This window comes from Dicentrarchus labrax, unplaced genomic scaffold, assembly GCF_905237075.1.
Source record: "Dicentrarchus labrax unplaced genomic scaffold, dlabrax2021, whole genome shotgun sequence".
Classification (NCBI taxonomy): domain Eukaryota; kingdom Metazoa; phylum Chordata; class Actinopteri; family Moronidae; genus Dicentrarchus; species Dicentrarchus labrax.
In genome coordinates this window covers 4,146,649-4,164,152 of record NW_026136715.1, presented here as the reverse complement: position 1 = coordinate 4,164,152, position 17,504 = coordinate 4,146,649, and the positions used below count along the sequence as shown (strand labels likewise).

Genomic DNA, 17,504 nt, shown 5'->3' with positions numbered 1-17,504 from the left:
ATAAGCATAAATAAACAGGACAACAAGCTCAACAAAATAATCATAAACTGCACGTTAAATATTTATTTCAGCGTCCTTTGCTCTCTGCACCGTTGCCTGCTATCTACAAATGTTTGTTTATATATATATATATGTATAATTGTACATATGAGCCTATGTCTTTTGTTGTTGTTCTGTTTATTTATACTATTAATCTGTGTTTGTACATTGAGAGCAACAAATTCCTTGTTTGTGCACACATACCTGGCCAATAAAAGTGATTCTGATTCTGATTCTGAACTATGTACTGTTATAGATATATATATAAACAAAAACAATAACATGTGTAGACAATAGAGTGCATTCAGGATGCTGAAATTAATATTTACGTGCAGGTTTCTTTATGTAGGACATGAGGTTGGTGGATATCACAGTATATACATTATATACAACATGCACGGCATTGGGTAGATGTGTTTGAATTATGGTATTTATGTTTTAAAAGAAACTGAATTTCAACAATGATAAAATAAAATAAATAGGCACAGGTAAAGATGAACATACTGAATACTTGTATACTGACATTTTTGTTCCCGCTTCTTCTTTTATTGACAATGTTCTTGCACAGATTTGTGGTTGGCAGTCTGACAGTAGAATAAAAGAAGGATTGGGAATGAGACAGTATTTCTGAGTTTTAACTTTTGAACTAGGCCAAAGAATAAAACCATCTTTCAGCCACATACTGCTTCATTTAAGACTGAACACTAAATGATAGCTGCTGGTGATAAAATAAACTTTATACTATTTTATGCTGCTGTGGTGATCAAGAGAAAAAAACATTAGTCTTTTTGTCTTTATATATTTTATTATACTTTATTCTATTGCATTCTCTTTACTCTTTGCACTACATTCCCCTGTACTGATGTGCTAATTTGAATTTCCCCTGTGAGGGATCAATAAAGGAACATTTTATCTTCTCTTATCTCAAATCTGTTTTCTTTGTGTAGTCTGAATGTGTCCACGTCATGCTGTAGCACAAAACCTGTAATGATAACATCTTGGACCACGTTTCCACTGTATGAACATAGAAAAAAGATCCACACATTTACTCATATTTAGTTTTATTCAGAGTTAATAGAAAAAATACACCAATACGTCTTGCTGCCATGTATTATTATTATTATTATTAATATTATTATATAAAATGTATATGGAACAAAAACACAATATATTAAACTTTTGCATAAATGATGTACTTCAACACTTAACTTTAAACATGCAGTGACTTGAAGAAGACCAGATGCTTGTTTTCGTGCTTTTATTTGGAAGGCGTGTCCTCCAAACCGGAAGTTATGTTGCTCACTGCCAACAGGTGATCGATTGATGAGAATCCCTCTTCCGGCGTGGTCAAACGACTTCACAGAGACAGGTGTTGAAGTATTTGGGTTTTGGGACTTTTTGTCTCAGTGAGAGACACTGTGCATGGTTTCTGTGCACACACACACACACACACACACACACACACACACACACACACACACACACACACACACACACACACACACACACTGCAGGTGAGTAAACTCTGATTTATTTCATCTATTCATGTATCAAACAAAACTCATATCTCAGCTGTCCACCCACTCAAACACTCACAATTATACACAAAATAAAACGACAGACTTTCAAACCAAAATCATAAAATCTTTTTAATCACCAAACCACACCGACTCACATGTGACATCCAGAATCACCAGTTCAAATTGGCTCAAACTGGTCGTCTAGTAGCACTTCTACTACTCATACTACAGCTACTCCCCTTTATCCTTTACTTCTATACTGTTACAGCTCTACTGCTCAATCCCCCTCGTACATTAAGAACTATTATTTATAATTCCAAGCTACAACAAGTAGCTCCCATCACCAGTAAAAAGCTGTTAAAACCTCACATTTCTTTGGATAGAAATAAAAAATGTTACCTAATTGGTTCTTATGTCTACATGCGTCCAAATTTTACGTTTAATTCGACCAAAATCTGCCACAGAATGAGATAGGAAACGCTTAATTATTAGATTTTGTTCAAGTAAAACTCTTTTGTGTAGTAGTACTTCTGCTGTAGCTGCTCCTCCTTCTACAAGCTCTGCTATAAGACGTCTATGTCTTCAACTATACTGTAAATACCTCAATTCTACTTCTTTTATTAAAAACAGGTAAAACTTGTCCTGTTTCAACAACTGTACCCCAACCATAGCTACTATAATAACTATAGTATACTATTCCAAATTCTTCTACACTGCAGTACTCCTCTGCTAATGACACTTAAAATCACAAATTTGAAAGCTGTGAAGACTTTTAGTGTGAAGGGCAGCAGCTTCTATTTAAAACAAAAAAAAAACATTTCAAAATAAGAGCCTCTAGGAGTGTCACTGTTCTTCTCTTTAGGCACACAGATCCAGAGCAGATCTATTCCTGTTTTGTCCACACAATGTGTTTTGAACTAGATGGATGTTTAGAATAAAACAGGTTTCAGTCTGAGGTTTTTATCAGTGCGGTGTGTTTTCAGTCCCAGAGCAGCGCCGAGAGACTCTGGACTGAATCTTTCTTCATCTCCTCAACAAACGTCCTCTCCGAACACATCTCTCTTTCCTCTACTTCTTCTTGTGGAGGGGGTTCAGCCAAGAGAAGCAGAAACTGGGTCGACGAGGAGCCTCGCTGAGGTTGAAAGAGGAGGAGGAGGAGGAAGAGGAGGAGGAGAGGGGAGTACTGGTCTGAGCAGGACCCCTCGTCTCAGTCTCCATCTGGAGCAAAGAGAGATTCATATGAAACAAATATAAAACAAATACTTGTTAAAAGAGGTCAGCTGTGCCACAGACTGGCTGAGACCAGACGTATTGATTAGGAGCAAGGTGTTTCAACAACTTGGAAGCTCAATTATGTTCATAATGTCTTGACTTAAGCATTAAATTCACCTTGTTTATTAGGTCTTACACAGTTTTATTGGATGACACAGAAAATACGACACACCTTGTTGTGTCTATCAGTGCTGGAGTACCAGGATGTATAAGCACTACGTTACAAGTACAAATCATTCATTTAAAAGTAGTATTATAATCTAAATGTACTTAAAGTATAAAAAGTAAATATACCTTTAAAGTATATATAATTATATTTTACATTATTAGATTACTGACGAATGAATGCTCCAGTGGTGGTCAGTGGAGATTTACAAATTTCTATTAATGTTTTGGGACTTTTCTCTTTTTCTCTGGACAGATTTTATTGATTTTATGAACCTGCAAACAGAACTTATGATGTATCATAAAGTAAAGTGCTGTATAAAAACAGCAAGACCAAAAGTAAACTAATAAAATGTGTTTATAGCTTAAATTTTAATAGTTTTATTAGTACTTACACATGTTGATTGATTTGATTAAAATGTGAAATAAACTCTGGCTTGCTGTGATTATGCAGTTCCACCACAAGGTGTCAGCAGAGATAAGAGAGTGAGGGTTTATTTATTATTTTAGTTTATTTAAAATAGAAAACATTTGTTTATTCACCTAAGTTTTTAATTTCTTTTGATTTATTCTTTTTTGTCTTGATTTTCTTCTTATTTTAATATTAGTTGTAGTACTGTGCAGTCATGCACATATTTAACAGTGTTTTATGTTGTATGTCAAATACTGTTCTGTCTGTCCTTCTGTATTTTATCTCTGTTTCTATCATTGTTATATCTTTAGAGGTATTATTCAGTGTTTTGTTTTGCACCAATAACAATATATTAAAATCAAATATAATAATATAATAGAAGGACTAGTAGGAAGAGCAGTAGTAGTATTGGCAGCTGTGTTTTGGAGAATGTTGTTCATAATTTTGTTGTTCAATTCAATTTTATTCAAGATGAATTTTCATAAAATAAATAGTTCACAAACAAGATCCTGCCAGTGTAAATGATTTTTAGACAATTCTTTCAAAAATCCAATCAAACAATGCAGATTCTCCAGTTTTCCAAAATAAAAGCCTTAAACAGCCCTTCCTGGTGGAGCCAGCAGGTGCGTGTGTGTATACCTGAGCTGTGCAGCAGTGAGGATGGATGTGTCTCCTGCTGGTGTTATGTGCAAATGAAGCAGCCGATGTAAGCCCAAACCCTCTGTAGGATGACCAGGAAGGCCAACAGGTAGAAGAGCAGAGTGACAGCCTGGAGAGAGATGGAGGGATGGACAAGAGAGAGGTGGATGAAGGAGATGACAGATATACATACAGGTGGGACGCAGGGAGAGGCGGGGTGAGGAAATGAGAGGGAGGATGGTGTGATGAGGAAAAAAGATGAAAAAAATGGTCAAAGTGAGGAGATGAGAAGATTTTAAGGTGAAGGAAGACAGGAGAGGGGATGGAGAGATGATGCTGCAACAAAATGACTGTAATGTGGAGAAGGAAGGAGGAAGGAAAGAGGACTGATAACTGTATCCCACTGGGAATGTAACTAATGCAATGTATGAATGAATGTAACTTTATACTTTTCAGAGGTAATTGTACTTTTTACTTTTTATAAATGAAGATTTTTGCAAACAAAACATGAAGTAATTGGAAGAAAACTGTTAACTGTGGAAGTAAAAGAAGAAAAGAAGAAAATATCTCTTGCAATAGTTTCCCCTTTGTCCTTCCTTCCTCCCATTCTCCCTTCAGTTTCCAACATGACAACAACACAGAGACCAAAGTGGAGAAGCAGTTTCAGCCAAGTTGCAAAAGTGACTCTAAACAGCAACGACCCAAAAGAAAAGAGAACAGCGTGGAGGTGTAGCCGCATCAGCAGGTGGGTGAAGAGTGCAAGTGCCCGGCTGATGATGATGACGACGACGACGATGATAATCGGACGATACTGACCTGGAGGGAGACAGAGGGGGTTATTTTCTCTTCAGTTTCAGCAGCACTCGTTTCCATTTTGTCGTTGAAGTCTTCCGGCTGCTTGTCGTTCTTTCCATCCTCCTCTTTCTTTATTGCAAACCCTGAATTACCAGCCTCAAACTCGTCTCCCTGTATCGAGCTATCTGTACTCTCCACACCATGATCGTTATCAGGTTCAGCGCTATCCTCCCTCATACATACAGCATCCTTCCCCTGCACATCGCTTCTTTCACCCAACCAAACGCTTCCTTTTTCCAGCCCTTCATTCATCGTCTCAGCTTCAAAATCACCCTCTCCCAACCCTCTGTCTTTCAGCTCTGGAGCACGCTTTAGATCAAATGTATCCTCATCATGTTGCCCTTTCTGTTCTGCATTCCCTACCCTTCCATCACTGAGCTCAAAGTTGTCTTTATCCACCTCTGAGCTCCCTCTCTCAACCCCAGAATGAGGCTCCTCTGGTGGGACAGATGGCGGACTTTCGTTATTATCAGACAAACTGTCCAAACTACCATCTCCAAGATCAAAACTGCCCTCTACTAGGCTGAAACCTTTATCCACAGCCCCTGATAGGCACACCCAGCCCTGCATGTCCTCCTCCTCATTGTCCTCCTCTGTGATACTGGCTTCTCCTTCTGTCTCCTGCATAGTTAGTCTTAATTGGGGAACAGGTACCCAAGCACTGCCCAGCTCTACCTTCTGAGGTTCATGAAGAGACAAAGGCTTGGAGTGGTTTTCTGGGTGGTTTGAGAGTTGAGGAAGAGGAAGGTATGGAGTATGAAGCTCAGTGGAAAGTGGGAGTTCAGGGGGAGGTGAGTTGGGGTAAGACATGCTCTGTTCCTGGGTCTGAGAATCGTGACTCCATGGAGATTGTGGTTGTACTCGGGGCTCAGTCACGGGTTGGACTGCACCTTGAGCCTCAGTCTGGATCCTGGCCTCCGAGAGGGAATCTCCAGCTGGTTGTGGTGAACATATCATCGGTTCTGTATCATAAACCTTCGGCAGGCTTCCTGCAGGGACGGGGCTAACCCTGCGCCAGCTGTTGGGTTTGTACCAGCTGGGGTAAAACGTAGCATCTATTTCCTCCTTCATCTGCATTTCTTCATCCTGAGCATCATGTTTTTCCTCTGTCTCACTCTGTGCTGTCCAATCATCTGCATCACTTTCTTCCTCTCCCCCCTCACACTAATATGTGAAGGAAGACAATTAAAAAGCCATATGGAAGGTTTAGCTTTTTTTTTTGTCCTGTTACCATTTTCCAAAGCATACAATATGTTTTAAGATTGATTTTCACCCTTTCAGGCTGCTTTTGGTGTTGGTTCATGTCAATCAACTCACAGGAGACTTGAAGAAGTCTTTAGCTTTAAACGTCTTTAGTATCTTAAGTCCAGTTATGTGTTGTGTATGCACTGATGCCTTAACACTTATGAAAGTAATTTATAAAGTCAGTTGGCTGCAGAGCTACTAACCTTATAAACAGTGATTGTGTGGGACTGAACTGAATGTGAAAGCTTGAACAGGCAACGGACTGAACTCAGACTCAGAATCACGGTAATACGGCAACTATACTGCTGTACATACTAAAGTGCATTTGAATGGTGATTGCTTTGCTCCAAAAAATAAAGTGAATGAACCACATAGTGACTACGAATCTTTGAACTGAACCGAACTGAACCCACACATTAGTTTGTCAGTTTTATCTTCTCTGTGAGTTGATTTTCAAAGCTTACTGTAACTGAGAGAGGAGGCTTCATGGACATCAATCTAAATGATCTTTTGTTAAAAGAATAATTTTTGATATTTTAGAAAATGGTTTCCAATAATGTAAAGTAACAGTTCATTTATCAAACTAATTTCTAACTAATTTGAAATCAACATCTTGTCATCTTAAAATGTCTTCACTTATATATCCTGTACACGTCGACTGTAAGAAGGTCTAATATTGTTATCTGTGAGTTATTGAGCATTAAAAGACCTTCTACTGGTCAACAAGAGGTCCAAATCTTATATATTTACAAAAGAACCTAGATGGTTTAAACTTAGAGTTAATACAGATGTGTTTCTTTCCAGCAGGTAGGATACTTTACCTGTTGTGTGCTCATTCCCTCCTCCCGTTCACAGATGTTTCCCTCTTTAACAGGATGAGGAGCTGCACATCCCACCGCCTCTTCTTTCTCCTCCTCCCTCTTGTTCATCATTATCTGATCGGATCCTCCATCATTTAAGTCCAGGTCGTCAATCTCTGGCTGCACAACTGCCTCTGAAGTCTCCAAAGAGTCTCTCAACAAACCTGGAGCTGGTGGGACTGGGACTGGGGTTGGTGCAGCTGATTGTACTGGTTCCACTGGTGGGGATATCAGTGCTGGGATCAGCTCTTTAACTGGTTCATCAACAGATTCCAGGTCCTGCGCCGAGATTTCTTGATGGTGTTCTGGTTCTGAGCTCTGGACAGAGGGCTCTTTGGGTTCTTCTGGTTCTTGTTCCATCTCCGGTTCTTCAGGAACATCTTCCACAACTGCAGAGAGACAAGAAAACCTGTTGTTACTGCATGTCTGCTTGTTGCATTGTTGTTATTTTTATGACATTTAATCTCAGTTAAACATGTATTAAATAAACAGAAGGTTTTATTGATCATTATCTATAAACTTGATTAATTACAATAACATTAACAGGTCTTGGGTATTTATGTTGGCCTCAGAAAATGAATACGATTATAGACAATATTGTTGTAAAATCAGTGCTTGTTTTGGTGTAGTTCGTCCATATTGGGTGCAAGAGTCATCATACATCTACAGAAAATTGTTCTACTTTCTAACCTAATAAACTATTTAATAACCCTCTTATGTTAGCTGTAAAATTCATTGTAACAAAGCTATAAACAGGTCAGGGTTTTTTTTTTATCTCCATATCTCCATACCATATATGATGCACAGCAGTAAAATGCAACATACACAATAATGCAGCAGTAATATTAATCCAAAAACATTATATATAGTGGACGGGGACAGGATCCATGTGTGTTTGCTCTTACATTTAGAAACAGTCTTGAAAGAGAAGTGTGATGGGAACATGACCTCGCAATCACTGAGTCATACTAATTAATAACCCTTTAAGGTCTGTTATATTTTGGTTGTTTTGTGCATTCGAGGTCTTACTCATTCACTCATTACCTACTGCAGCTACCAACTATTTTTGGATCAGACTCATAGACCTTATATCCAAAAAAACCCAGATAGAGTTACTGCAGTTTATATTACACCTGCACTCAGGCAGCTTAACAGTTCAGCTTTCACACACACACACAGACTTTTATGTTAAAATGTTGGCTGTTTGAAGTGTATAGAAATTGTGTTTTGTACTGTAACTTTTGTCTTTGTAAATAAAAATAAGTTTCAAAGTGGTTCGCCAGGCAGTCCTTCTTCTCACCTTTGAGGAAGTCTATGCTCCTCAGAGCTCTCTCCTGTCTGCTGAAGTTAAATCTGTAGTGGCTCATGCTCTCATAACCTGGTTTCAGTGTCTCGGCTGGACAGGAGCCGGTCGCTGCTATCACTCTGAGGAGAGGGGGAGGAGGTGTAAGGAGTAAAGAATGGACGAAAGAAAGGAAAACAACATATATATTTTTATTTATACCATAATGTAATAAATATACAACTAATCGTATCACAATACTCACTTTGTGATCAGCTCTCTTGAATTCTGAAGGGAGGATGAGGACAAGTGAGAAACACAGAATATTTTTAGAGACTTATTGTAAACAAGTCAGCCACAGACACACATACAAACAACGAAAAACACTTCAGAGAAAAGACAAAAAACACACAAAAAAAATTCATTCTTAGTACTAAATTGTAACTTTTTAACTACTAGAGTAATAATATTAGTTAGAAGTAGTAGTTAACTGTGTCATACATACAAATAAATTTAAAATTATTCAACCAGAAGAACTCATCAGTGTTTTGTTAAAAAGCGGAGCTGGCCACTCCTGAAATCTGATTGGCCATCCCAAGCGCCACCCCCATTATCCTTAACTCTTCCACTCTGCGTTGTTTTTCAGAGGCTTCCTTTTAAAGCCAGAGTGAATTATGAAACCAGAAACTGAAGATGAAACGAGATCACCTAACGCATCCGTCGGTATCGACCATGTCATGCTAGCATGTCGGGAAAGAGGCCATATAACTGACATCCTTTGACCTCTGACCTCAAGATATCTGAATAACAATGGGTTCAATGGGTTCTCACCACTCTTCTTATTGCAGATATTTCACTTTATGCACATTTGACACACACACACACACACACACACACACACACACACACACACACACACACAGTGTTGTGACCACCTGAACAAATGCAGCCGTGTCCGGCTCCTCCATGCTGCTCGCAGCTCTCTCCAGCAGTTTGTTGTTGGCCTCCACGCTGTCTCCATAGCAACACACCAACGCCTGGACGTGGCCGGTCTTCTCTTCCTCCTCGGAGCTGATTTGGTCTGTCATCGCCTTCAGTGTGATGAAGACAATAATGATGGTTTTACTGTTACTGCTGCCATGGCTTTTACTGCCATTATATACTGCAGAATATTGACTTTGCATGTACTACACACTGTATTTACATGTATTTTATTTACCATTAACTGCATATTAGCATGTAAGAAAAGTTTTTTTTATGTTACATTACTTTATATTTTATGTTTGTTTATTCAAATCTGCTAATATTTCCAGAAGTTGGTTATCAGTGGCCTCAAAGACGTTCAATAATAAATGTGAACAACAGACAACAAAATCTGACCTTTCGTTTCTCCTCCAGGATGGAAAACACACGATCGAACCTCTCACACACACTCTGTTTCTGAGTCTTACAGTTCTCCTGCAGAGGGCAGAGTGAAGATTAGTGCACAAAACAAACATAAAAGCATGCTTTTATGTTGAGTGTCTTCACACTATATGTGAACTAAATACTGTACATGTGGTGGCGTATATTCACTGACTTGTGTTATTACTTATCCCACACAGAGATGTCTCCAGGATTCAGTAAGTTTAAAGAAGAATTAAAGCTTGTTAAAGACATTTTTACCATTTTGTGTTCAGGGAAATTAAGTGATGCTCCTTTATGTATGTTTAATAGTTTTTGGACAACAATGGGACACACACACACACACACACACACACACACACACACACACACACACACACACACACACCTCTATGTTTTTACATGTCTCCTCCAGCTCACTGATCAAGGCCTGGACTTTGTCGTTGAACGCCACCAGAGAACTGATTTCTTCACTCAGCTCATCCTGAGAAACAAAAGCAAATTAACTTGTTATTAAAAGTTGCTATTATTGTTAGATATTGAGTTAAATAAAGACTTTTGGGGGCATTGTGCAGTGCAAAAATAAAACATATTGTACTTACTGGGTAGCAAATAAGCAGTTTTTGGACACAAGCTGATTTAAAAAGCTTATATTGTTATCACAGACAGCCCCTAACATGACTGAAATTAAAGAACAGACCAGCCTCTCTCTGTGGATTTTCAGAGTAGGATTAGTAAATGGAACATAAAAAACAACTACGGTATACTTTGATTATTCAGCAGTGATGTAAAATAGACGTAATGTGTATAAAGATACTGAAACGTGAAAAAAAACCCACCGGTATAAGATCTATTTTACACACAAACACACACACACACACACACACACACACACACACACACACACACACACACACCATCACTCAGTGTGATATACCTTCTGCTGCTGGTAGATGTCTGTCAGAGGAGCCACCTGACAGGACTGATGAGCCCCGAACACCTTACAGAGAGAACATGTAGGAACCTGACAGGTGATACAGTAGATGTTCACCTTCTCACCCTCATGGTCTGAACATGTTGCCTGAGCAGAAGGTGGAGGAGGAGGGAGGGGGCTGGAGAGAGAGAGAGAGAGAGAGAGAGAGAGAGAGAGAGAGAGAGAAGAATATTTGTATGTATATTTACAATCATAATTCTCCTCATCGTGTCTCCTCACCTTGTGGCGTTGCTGCTGTTGATGACTTCCTGTTTGTAGACGTCGATGATGTTCTCGACCAGCAGGTTTCGTTGCAGGCCGTAGACGCCGTGGCGGTCCAGCACCACTTCATGTCTGCAGGACGGACAGCGGAAACGGCCGCTGTTCACCATCATGGTGGTACGAGCCTGGAACAGGGAGGGCTGGACAGACGGAGAGGATATCAGAATGCTGTAAATATTAATGATGCAATGGTCCTTTTGGTCTTCAGCATCTCTTCAACCCTCCACGGCTGCCTGTCAACAACCAACAGTTGGAGTTTGTTGTCGTGCAACACAGCTGCATGCTGGGATTTGAGTAATTAGCAACAATTTTAGCATCAGTCGGGGTCACCGGTGGAGAATGTGTGAAATCTTCCAACTGTCTCCCTGAGTGAAGTCAGAGCTGGTTCAGGACGGGTTACTGAGTTAAAACGAGACTGGAGAGTCCCCCGTTCACCATCTAGCATGTAAACACTGTGAGGCTCAGAGGGCTGCACACACACGCACACGCACACACACACACACACACACTCATAGAGATCCCTGTGTTTACACTCCTGGTCTATAAATTAAGTAAACTAACACTAAAGCCTCCGTTGAAGTTCACTTTAAACTCCATTAAAGTGGGGAACTCTAACAGAAAAAGGCACATTAAAAGGCAGATGAACTCTAAAACAGACTTATTACCATTTTATGAAGTTGTTGTGGCTAACCTGTTAGCAGGCAGCTACTTTCCCACACATCCAGCAGACACAGAGCAACATGATCACCTCATTGCAGTTTGTTTCTACCTGATGGAAAACCACTTGTATCACTTTTAAGCTCTGGTTTTGGTCTCTAGAAAAATATCTGGCATTTCTTTCTGGGCTTTAAATAATATTATTTAGGCATAAAACCTTGAAGCAGGTGGAAACAGCAATATTATTGTGTAATATTGTGTAATGATGAACCTGGATGGTTCTATTTGGATGAACCCAGTCTTTATGCTAAGCTAATTAGCTCCAGGGTCTAGCTCCATACACAGACACTGAAGTGGTATGAAGCCACTCATCTAACTCATAGGAAACAAATACCGGTATGCGTATCTGAATGTCACCGTATGAATAAGGTCACATATGTACCCTAGGCCTTCAGCAGTGCACCGGTGCTACGATGGACGGATGGTTCAACAGATAAAGACGGAAAGTAAGAGATCACAAGAGAAAACTGAGCAGAAGTGGAAACCGATTAGAGGATTGAGAGTTGGGGGAGAAAAGAGAAGCGGAGAGGGAGATAGACGAGTGAAGAAATAAAACAGATGAGTAGAGAGACGGATGGAAGGTTAGAGGGTTAAAGCGGCCTGAAATAGTGGCCTTTAATAAGCTTCAGCTGCTGTTGGGTCTGACTGAGGGATCAGAGCCGCTCAGAGAGAGAGAGACTCAGAGAGGGAGAGCTGCTTTAGTGTTTTGGGTCAGCTTGAACTCCACAAGGTTTCTCCAACAGCGACACAATTTCACAGAGAAACTCCTCAAACCACTTAAAGACGTTTTACCTTCTTTTTTTAAGGAAAGTGAACTTGGGTTTGAACTTGCAGTTGACCTGCATGATCCCCCTTCAGACCCTGTGTCCATTACAATGGACGTCACTTGACAGGGGCTTCTTTTTTACTTTTTGCAACATTTAACAGACAAAAAATAGGTATGATGTTGTCATATGATGTTGGTATTTTGAGAATTGTTTGGACCCGATGTCCATTGAAATGGACAAGAAAAATAACAATTAAAGGGTTTTGATTAAAAAATTTTTTTTTATTGATTCTCATTTCTGGTTGCATTAAGGATGGGAAAAAGTCATTATTATATTTTTCACAACCTTGGAACATAAGGCGGGTCTGAAGGGGTTAAGATAAACATCTGCAGAAACAGCATACAGTTAAAGGGGCCTGTGAGAACTAAAGGAGTAGTTCAACATTTTGGGCACATCTGGGGGTTGACTATTTCTTGAAGGGGACAGTAATCTCGTATAACACCTTGATTGTTTTGAGCCATAACGAGGTTTCCATCCTCTGCACCGCGAGTGTTTCAGAAGCACAAGTTGACTACGTAATTATATGTGATTGGGAGTCTGCACACAGTGTTTAATTCAGAAAACTGACCCTCCAGATAACCCGCATGGCTCAGTCTGCTCAAAAATCTTGTATTTTATGTAGAGCAGAAAGTCGCTACTGAAACTGAAACTTCACATCTAGATGCCACTAAATCCCACATACTGGGAAAAGTGCTTCCTTTAAAAAAAAGTTTTAAAATCTTTGGATAGAGCTAGTATCGCACATAATGTCTTCTTGGTTCTTAAGTCTGAGAATATGTAATGTACTGATGTAAATGATCTCAAGTCAACATATTTTAACAGAAAGACCGTGCTACAGCAGTTTGAATGATATGTGCTCGATCCAGGCTCTAATGAAAGATGGCATTAAGTTGCATTATGTGGAAATGTATGACTGCTTTGACTGACATTTCTTTTTTTAATTTGTCTCCCTCTTTATACAAGTGCAATAATAAATCACTGCTGTACTCCTTTAATCCTAATCCCATGCACTTTCAATCTGTAAACTGTAACCATGTTTAAAGGCTGAAAGGTTTCCAGTCATTATCTGCCTCCAACTCTGTACCTACAGTAAGAGAGACTGGACCTTAGAGACCTGGAGGTTTGTGTTGTGGTTTATTTGGCGTGAGGAGGCGTGGATGGAGAGAGGACATTATTCATGGTTATGAGTGTCAGGACAGACCGGTCAGTGTCAAAGGTCAGGAACATGAGCGTGACAGTGAGGGTGGAGTCTATTAGGTTTCCATCTCATGTACCACACACATGTGTACATGAAAGTTAACACACACAGGTTTGGAAATAGTAGTAAAACTAAAGATGTCAGGGGTGATAAAGAGTGCAGGATAACAAGAACTGGATCTATGTTCTGAGAAACACTGGAGGTGAGGAGGTCTTGAGGTGGTTCTTGGTGACGTATCGTAGAGCAATCTCTCACAGGAAGAAAAACATTAGTGTTATTATGTTTGTATTCAGATAAATGCCTCACTGACATTTCAAATAAAATGTTTCCTATTTTTAGTTTTTGCTAGCGTCATGCGTGTCAGTCTCTGGGTCTGTTTGTCCACCACTTTGGTTCAGATTAAAATATCTCAACTGTTATCAGATGGATTGTCATTGTGCCCAGAAGATGAATCATAAGGACTCTGGATCCACTGACATTCCCTCAAGCTCCACCAAGGGCTGCTGTGAAGAAGGTCTGTTGTTCCTTGCAGCCTGTGTCAGGCTTCCTTCGGTCACGCTCTCTTGGCTCTGCCTGCCAGCACATTGTTTTCTACTTTCACTGTGAACGTCGGAGCGGGAACAAAAAAAGTTTCCTGGCAAAGATGTAGAACACCTGCCCTGAGTCCTAAATGATTTAATATGTCATATATGTTATTGTATAACTAATACTGATGCATGTAATGTCAGCAGCATTTTGCAGCGTGTTGAAGTGACAGTAATAAAAACTTCTTTCTTGGCATACTGAATTTTCAAGCTCATTGTGTTTTTTGTGTAAAACCTGCAAAGTAATTAGTATGAAGGACAAAACAATGACATAAGAATAAATAACTAAATGTATAAATAAATGCATAAATACATAAATAAATGAAAATAAATGCATAGAACTAGAACAATAGCTGTCAGATAAATGGAGTCTAGTCAAAAGGACAATATTTCCCTCTGACATTTACAGGACAAATGTAAAAATACCTCAAAAATGCAGTTAATTAACTAGCTCTGGAGCAAATAAACGTAATTACATTGTTAGTTACACACCAGTGCAGCAGGGTTAGGGGGGACAACTGAACACACACACACTCGAACAATGTAGGTCACGTAGGTCATGACAGGTGATTGTCCTGTACATGAGCGAACCAGTTAAACATCCACGTCCCATTTTAGACACTGATAATCCACTGTACACACACACACACACACACACACACACACACACACACACACACACACACACACTCCAATGTGGGCTTTGTTTTAAGAATGTGTGTTGTGAGAGTGTGTGTTGTGGACTGGACAATGTATTGTGCTGCCCCACGGTATAAAAAGTGTACATAAAGAGCATACATGTACAGAACTGTGTGTACAGGCAGGGATTGTATGTACAGAAACACACACATTGTACACACATTATATAACACACACACACACACACAGACCTGGTAGAGCTCATTGGCACACTTCCTGCACAGGTTGTGCTGGCAGGGCAGGATGACCACCGGTTTGTTGAAGAGCTCCAGGCAGATGGGACAGATGAGCTGTTTCTCCAGCGTTGCCAGCGCCGTCTCACCCTCTGCTCCCCCGACGCCCTGCAGGCACCTCAGGTCCGCCGGCAGTGACATTGCTGCTCCACCAAACTTCACCTCCTCCTGTCGACACCAGAATTTAATGATCCGCTGCTGGTGCCTTTACACATTTTAGACCTACTATAACCTGAGTCACTGCAGCCATTTGGTTCAGCTAAATTCTATTAAACTCCATTTAAAGAGACTTAGAAGTAGGGTTAGGATTAGGGGTTATCACTGGAACTAACCCCTAACCCAACAAATTACCATGTTCATGTTATTCTCTCCACAATGTTCATGCTTTCTTAACTCTTAACTCTTTCTTCCCCAAAATCCTTGTGGGGAAATGATCTCAAACTTGTATAACAACTAGGATTTTAAATAAAGTTTATCTGCATGGAGTTGAGTTGTGTTTTTTAATATTTGTCTCCAGGTCTTGCCTGCAACAGTATTATCAGAATACAATCATGTTAAAAAGTAAACTGCACTAAAAGTTCCCTGTGGTCGATTACCTACACGTGATTTGTGTCTCCGCTCTCTCTGATTTTCAAAACATAGTCCAGTGGTTTTCAAACTGTGGCCCGGGGACCAACAGGGTGTTTTCATTAGTTTTGTGTTTTTCTATTATTTTTTTATCTTTTATTTCAATTTAATTCAGTTTAGTCTCCATAGTGGTTTTGGTTATTATAATAATTGTATAAATAATAAAATAATAATAATAATAATAATAATAATAATAATAATAAAATGTAAGTTCACAGTAGTTATAAAAACAAACACACTCACATAAGCACCAATGACTCATCATGCTGGTTCTGTTGACGTATTTGACCAAATTGAGACTAAAACTAAAAACATTTTCTGTATATTTCTATTTTATTTTACTAAGTCTTGTAAGTACACAATATTGTTCTAGTTATTTTTAGTTGTATTTTCACATGTAGTTTTAGTTTCTTGTTTTACCTTCTTTGTTGGCCTATTTATTGATAGTTTGGTTATTGATTGACTATGAAGACTTTATAATCCTGAAATCATAAAAAATAAAAAGAACACTCTCAAATTGGGGGTCTGTGGTCTAATTTGTATCTATTGTGAGGGTCATTTACATGAGAAAGTTGAGCCCCTGATATTGTCTAATGACTGTAAACTAACTCATTTGAACTGATATCACATAACATGCAATGAAACAAACAGGCAACACAAGAAAACTCAAGCGAGCCGAAACACAACAACCTGTTTACTCACCTTCCTCTCCATCTGCTGGTGGTTGGTGAGTGTTCGGTCTGTTAGCGGTTACTTTCTCCCGTGTGTTTCTGCTTTGTTGCTACAGGCAATCAAATAATCATTTTGTTCAGATGTATTTGTGTCTCAGTGAGCAAATCCACACTCCTCTGTTGTAGTTGAGATCCTGCAACTGTGAGCAAAACACCAATAACCAAAGGAAGAGTTTGGATCTCTTGGAGGTCTTCAGTTTGAATTACAAAAATAGCTTTTCAGATGGCTTTGTGCAAGCACAGACTCTCCGGGACTGAATGAACTTCAATGAACTGCAGATAAAAATTTAGTTTACTTTTACTTTAAGTTGTTGGGTAAGTTTAGCATGAAGCTGCTGACTGTACAGAGCACAGAGGGCAACACTGTCTCAACTCTGGAAATCCCCAACTCACTCACTCAGACAGTCAGTCAGACAGGTTGAACATTAGATGTCAGCTTCATGAAGCTCAAGTGAGAATTTGTCTTCAGGTTCACTTTCAGCATTTGTTGCCTTGGAGAGACCTTTCTCCCGGTGTGTAGTGAGATAAAATCCCAGGTTCTGACGCTGAACCAGAGGTCAGGAAGCCACATCGAGGTCAATCAGTTCAAGAAAAAGCAAGTTTCATATCCGAGAAGAGATAAGAAGCAGGAGCCAGTTAGGGATCTCCACTCAGAGCTCTCCTGCTCAGCTCCTCTGACACTGAACGCTGACACTAAATCTGCCTGGACAGGACATTAAGGCAGAGTGTCTCTACCTTTTCACCTTTCAGTACTCTCCCTTCCTCCCTCTCTCGTCCTCCTCTTCCTCGCACACCCTCCCTCGCCTGTCCAACACTCACTCCATTCCTGTTTCTCCTCACAAGTAGTGACTGCTGTGTTTGTTTGTTCGCAGCTTCCTCACCATCCACAGCAATGTGTGTCTGTGTGAGAGGACACATGGGGGGGGGGTGGCTGATTTGA

General features: G+C 39.7%; 1 protein-coding gene across 1 annotated transcript; it reads right to left on the bottom strand.

The window, feature by feature from the left end:
* Positions 1–1,670: 1,670 nt before the first annotated feature.
* Positions 1,671–17,457, bottom strand: trim101 (tripartite motif containing 101). The gene is made up of 12 exons (XM_051424310.1): positions 16,536–17,457; positions 15,165–15,374; positions 10,907–11,088; positions 10,631–10,805; positions 10,082–10,177; positions 9,670–9,747; positions 9,225–9,380; positions 8,555–8,577; positions 8,308–8,432; positions 6,969–7,396; positions 4,048–4,177; positions 1,671–2,777 (listed from the first exon to the last, which is right to left on the bottom strand). Exons 1-11 carry the CDS (start codon positions 16,545–16,547, stop codon positions 4,091–4,093), a joined length of 1,572 nt encoding a protein of 523 aa, XP_051280270.1. The 5' UTR covers positions 16,548–17,457; the 3' UTR covers positions 1,671–2,777; positions 4,048–4,090.
* Positions 17,458–17,504: the final 47 nt, after the last annotated feature.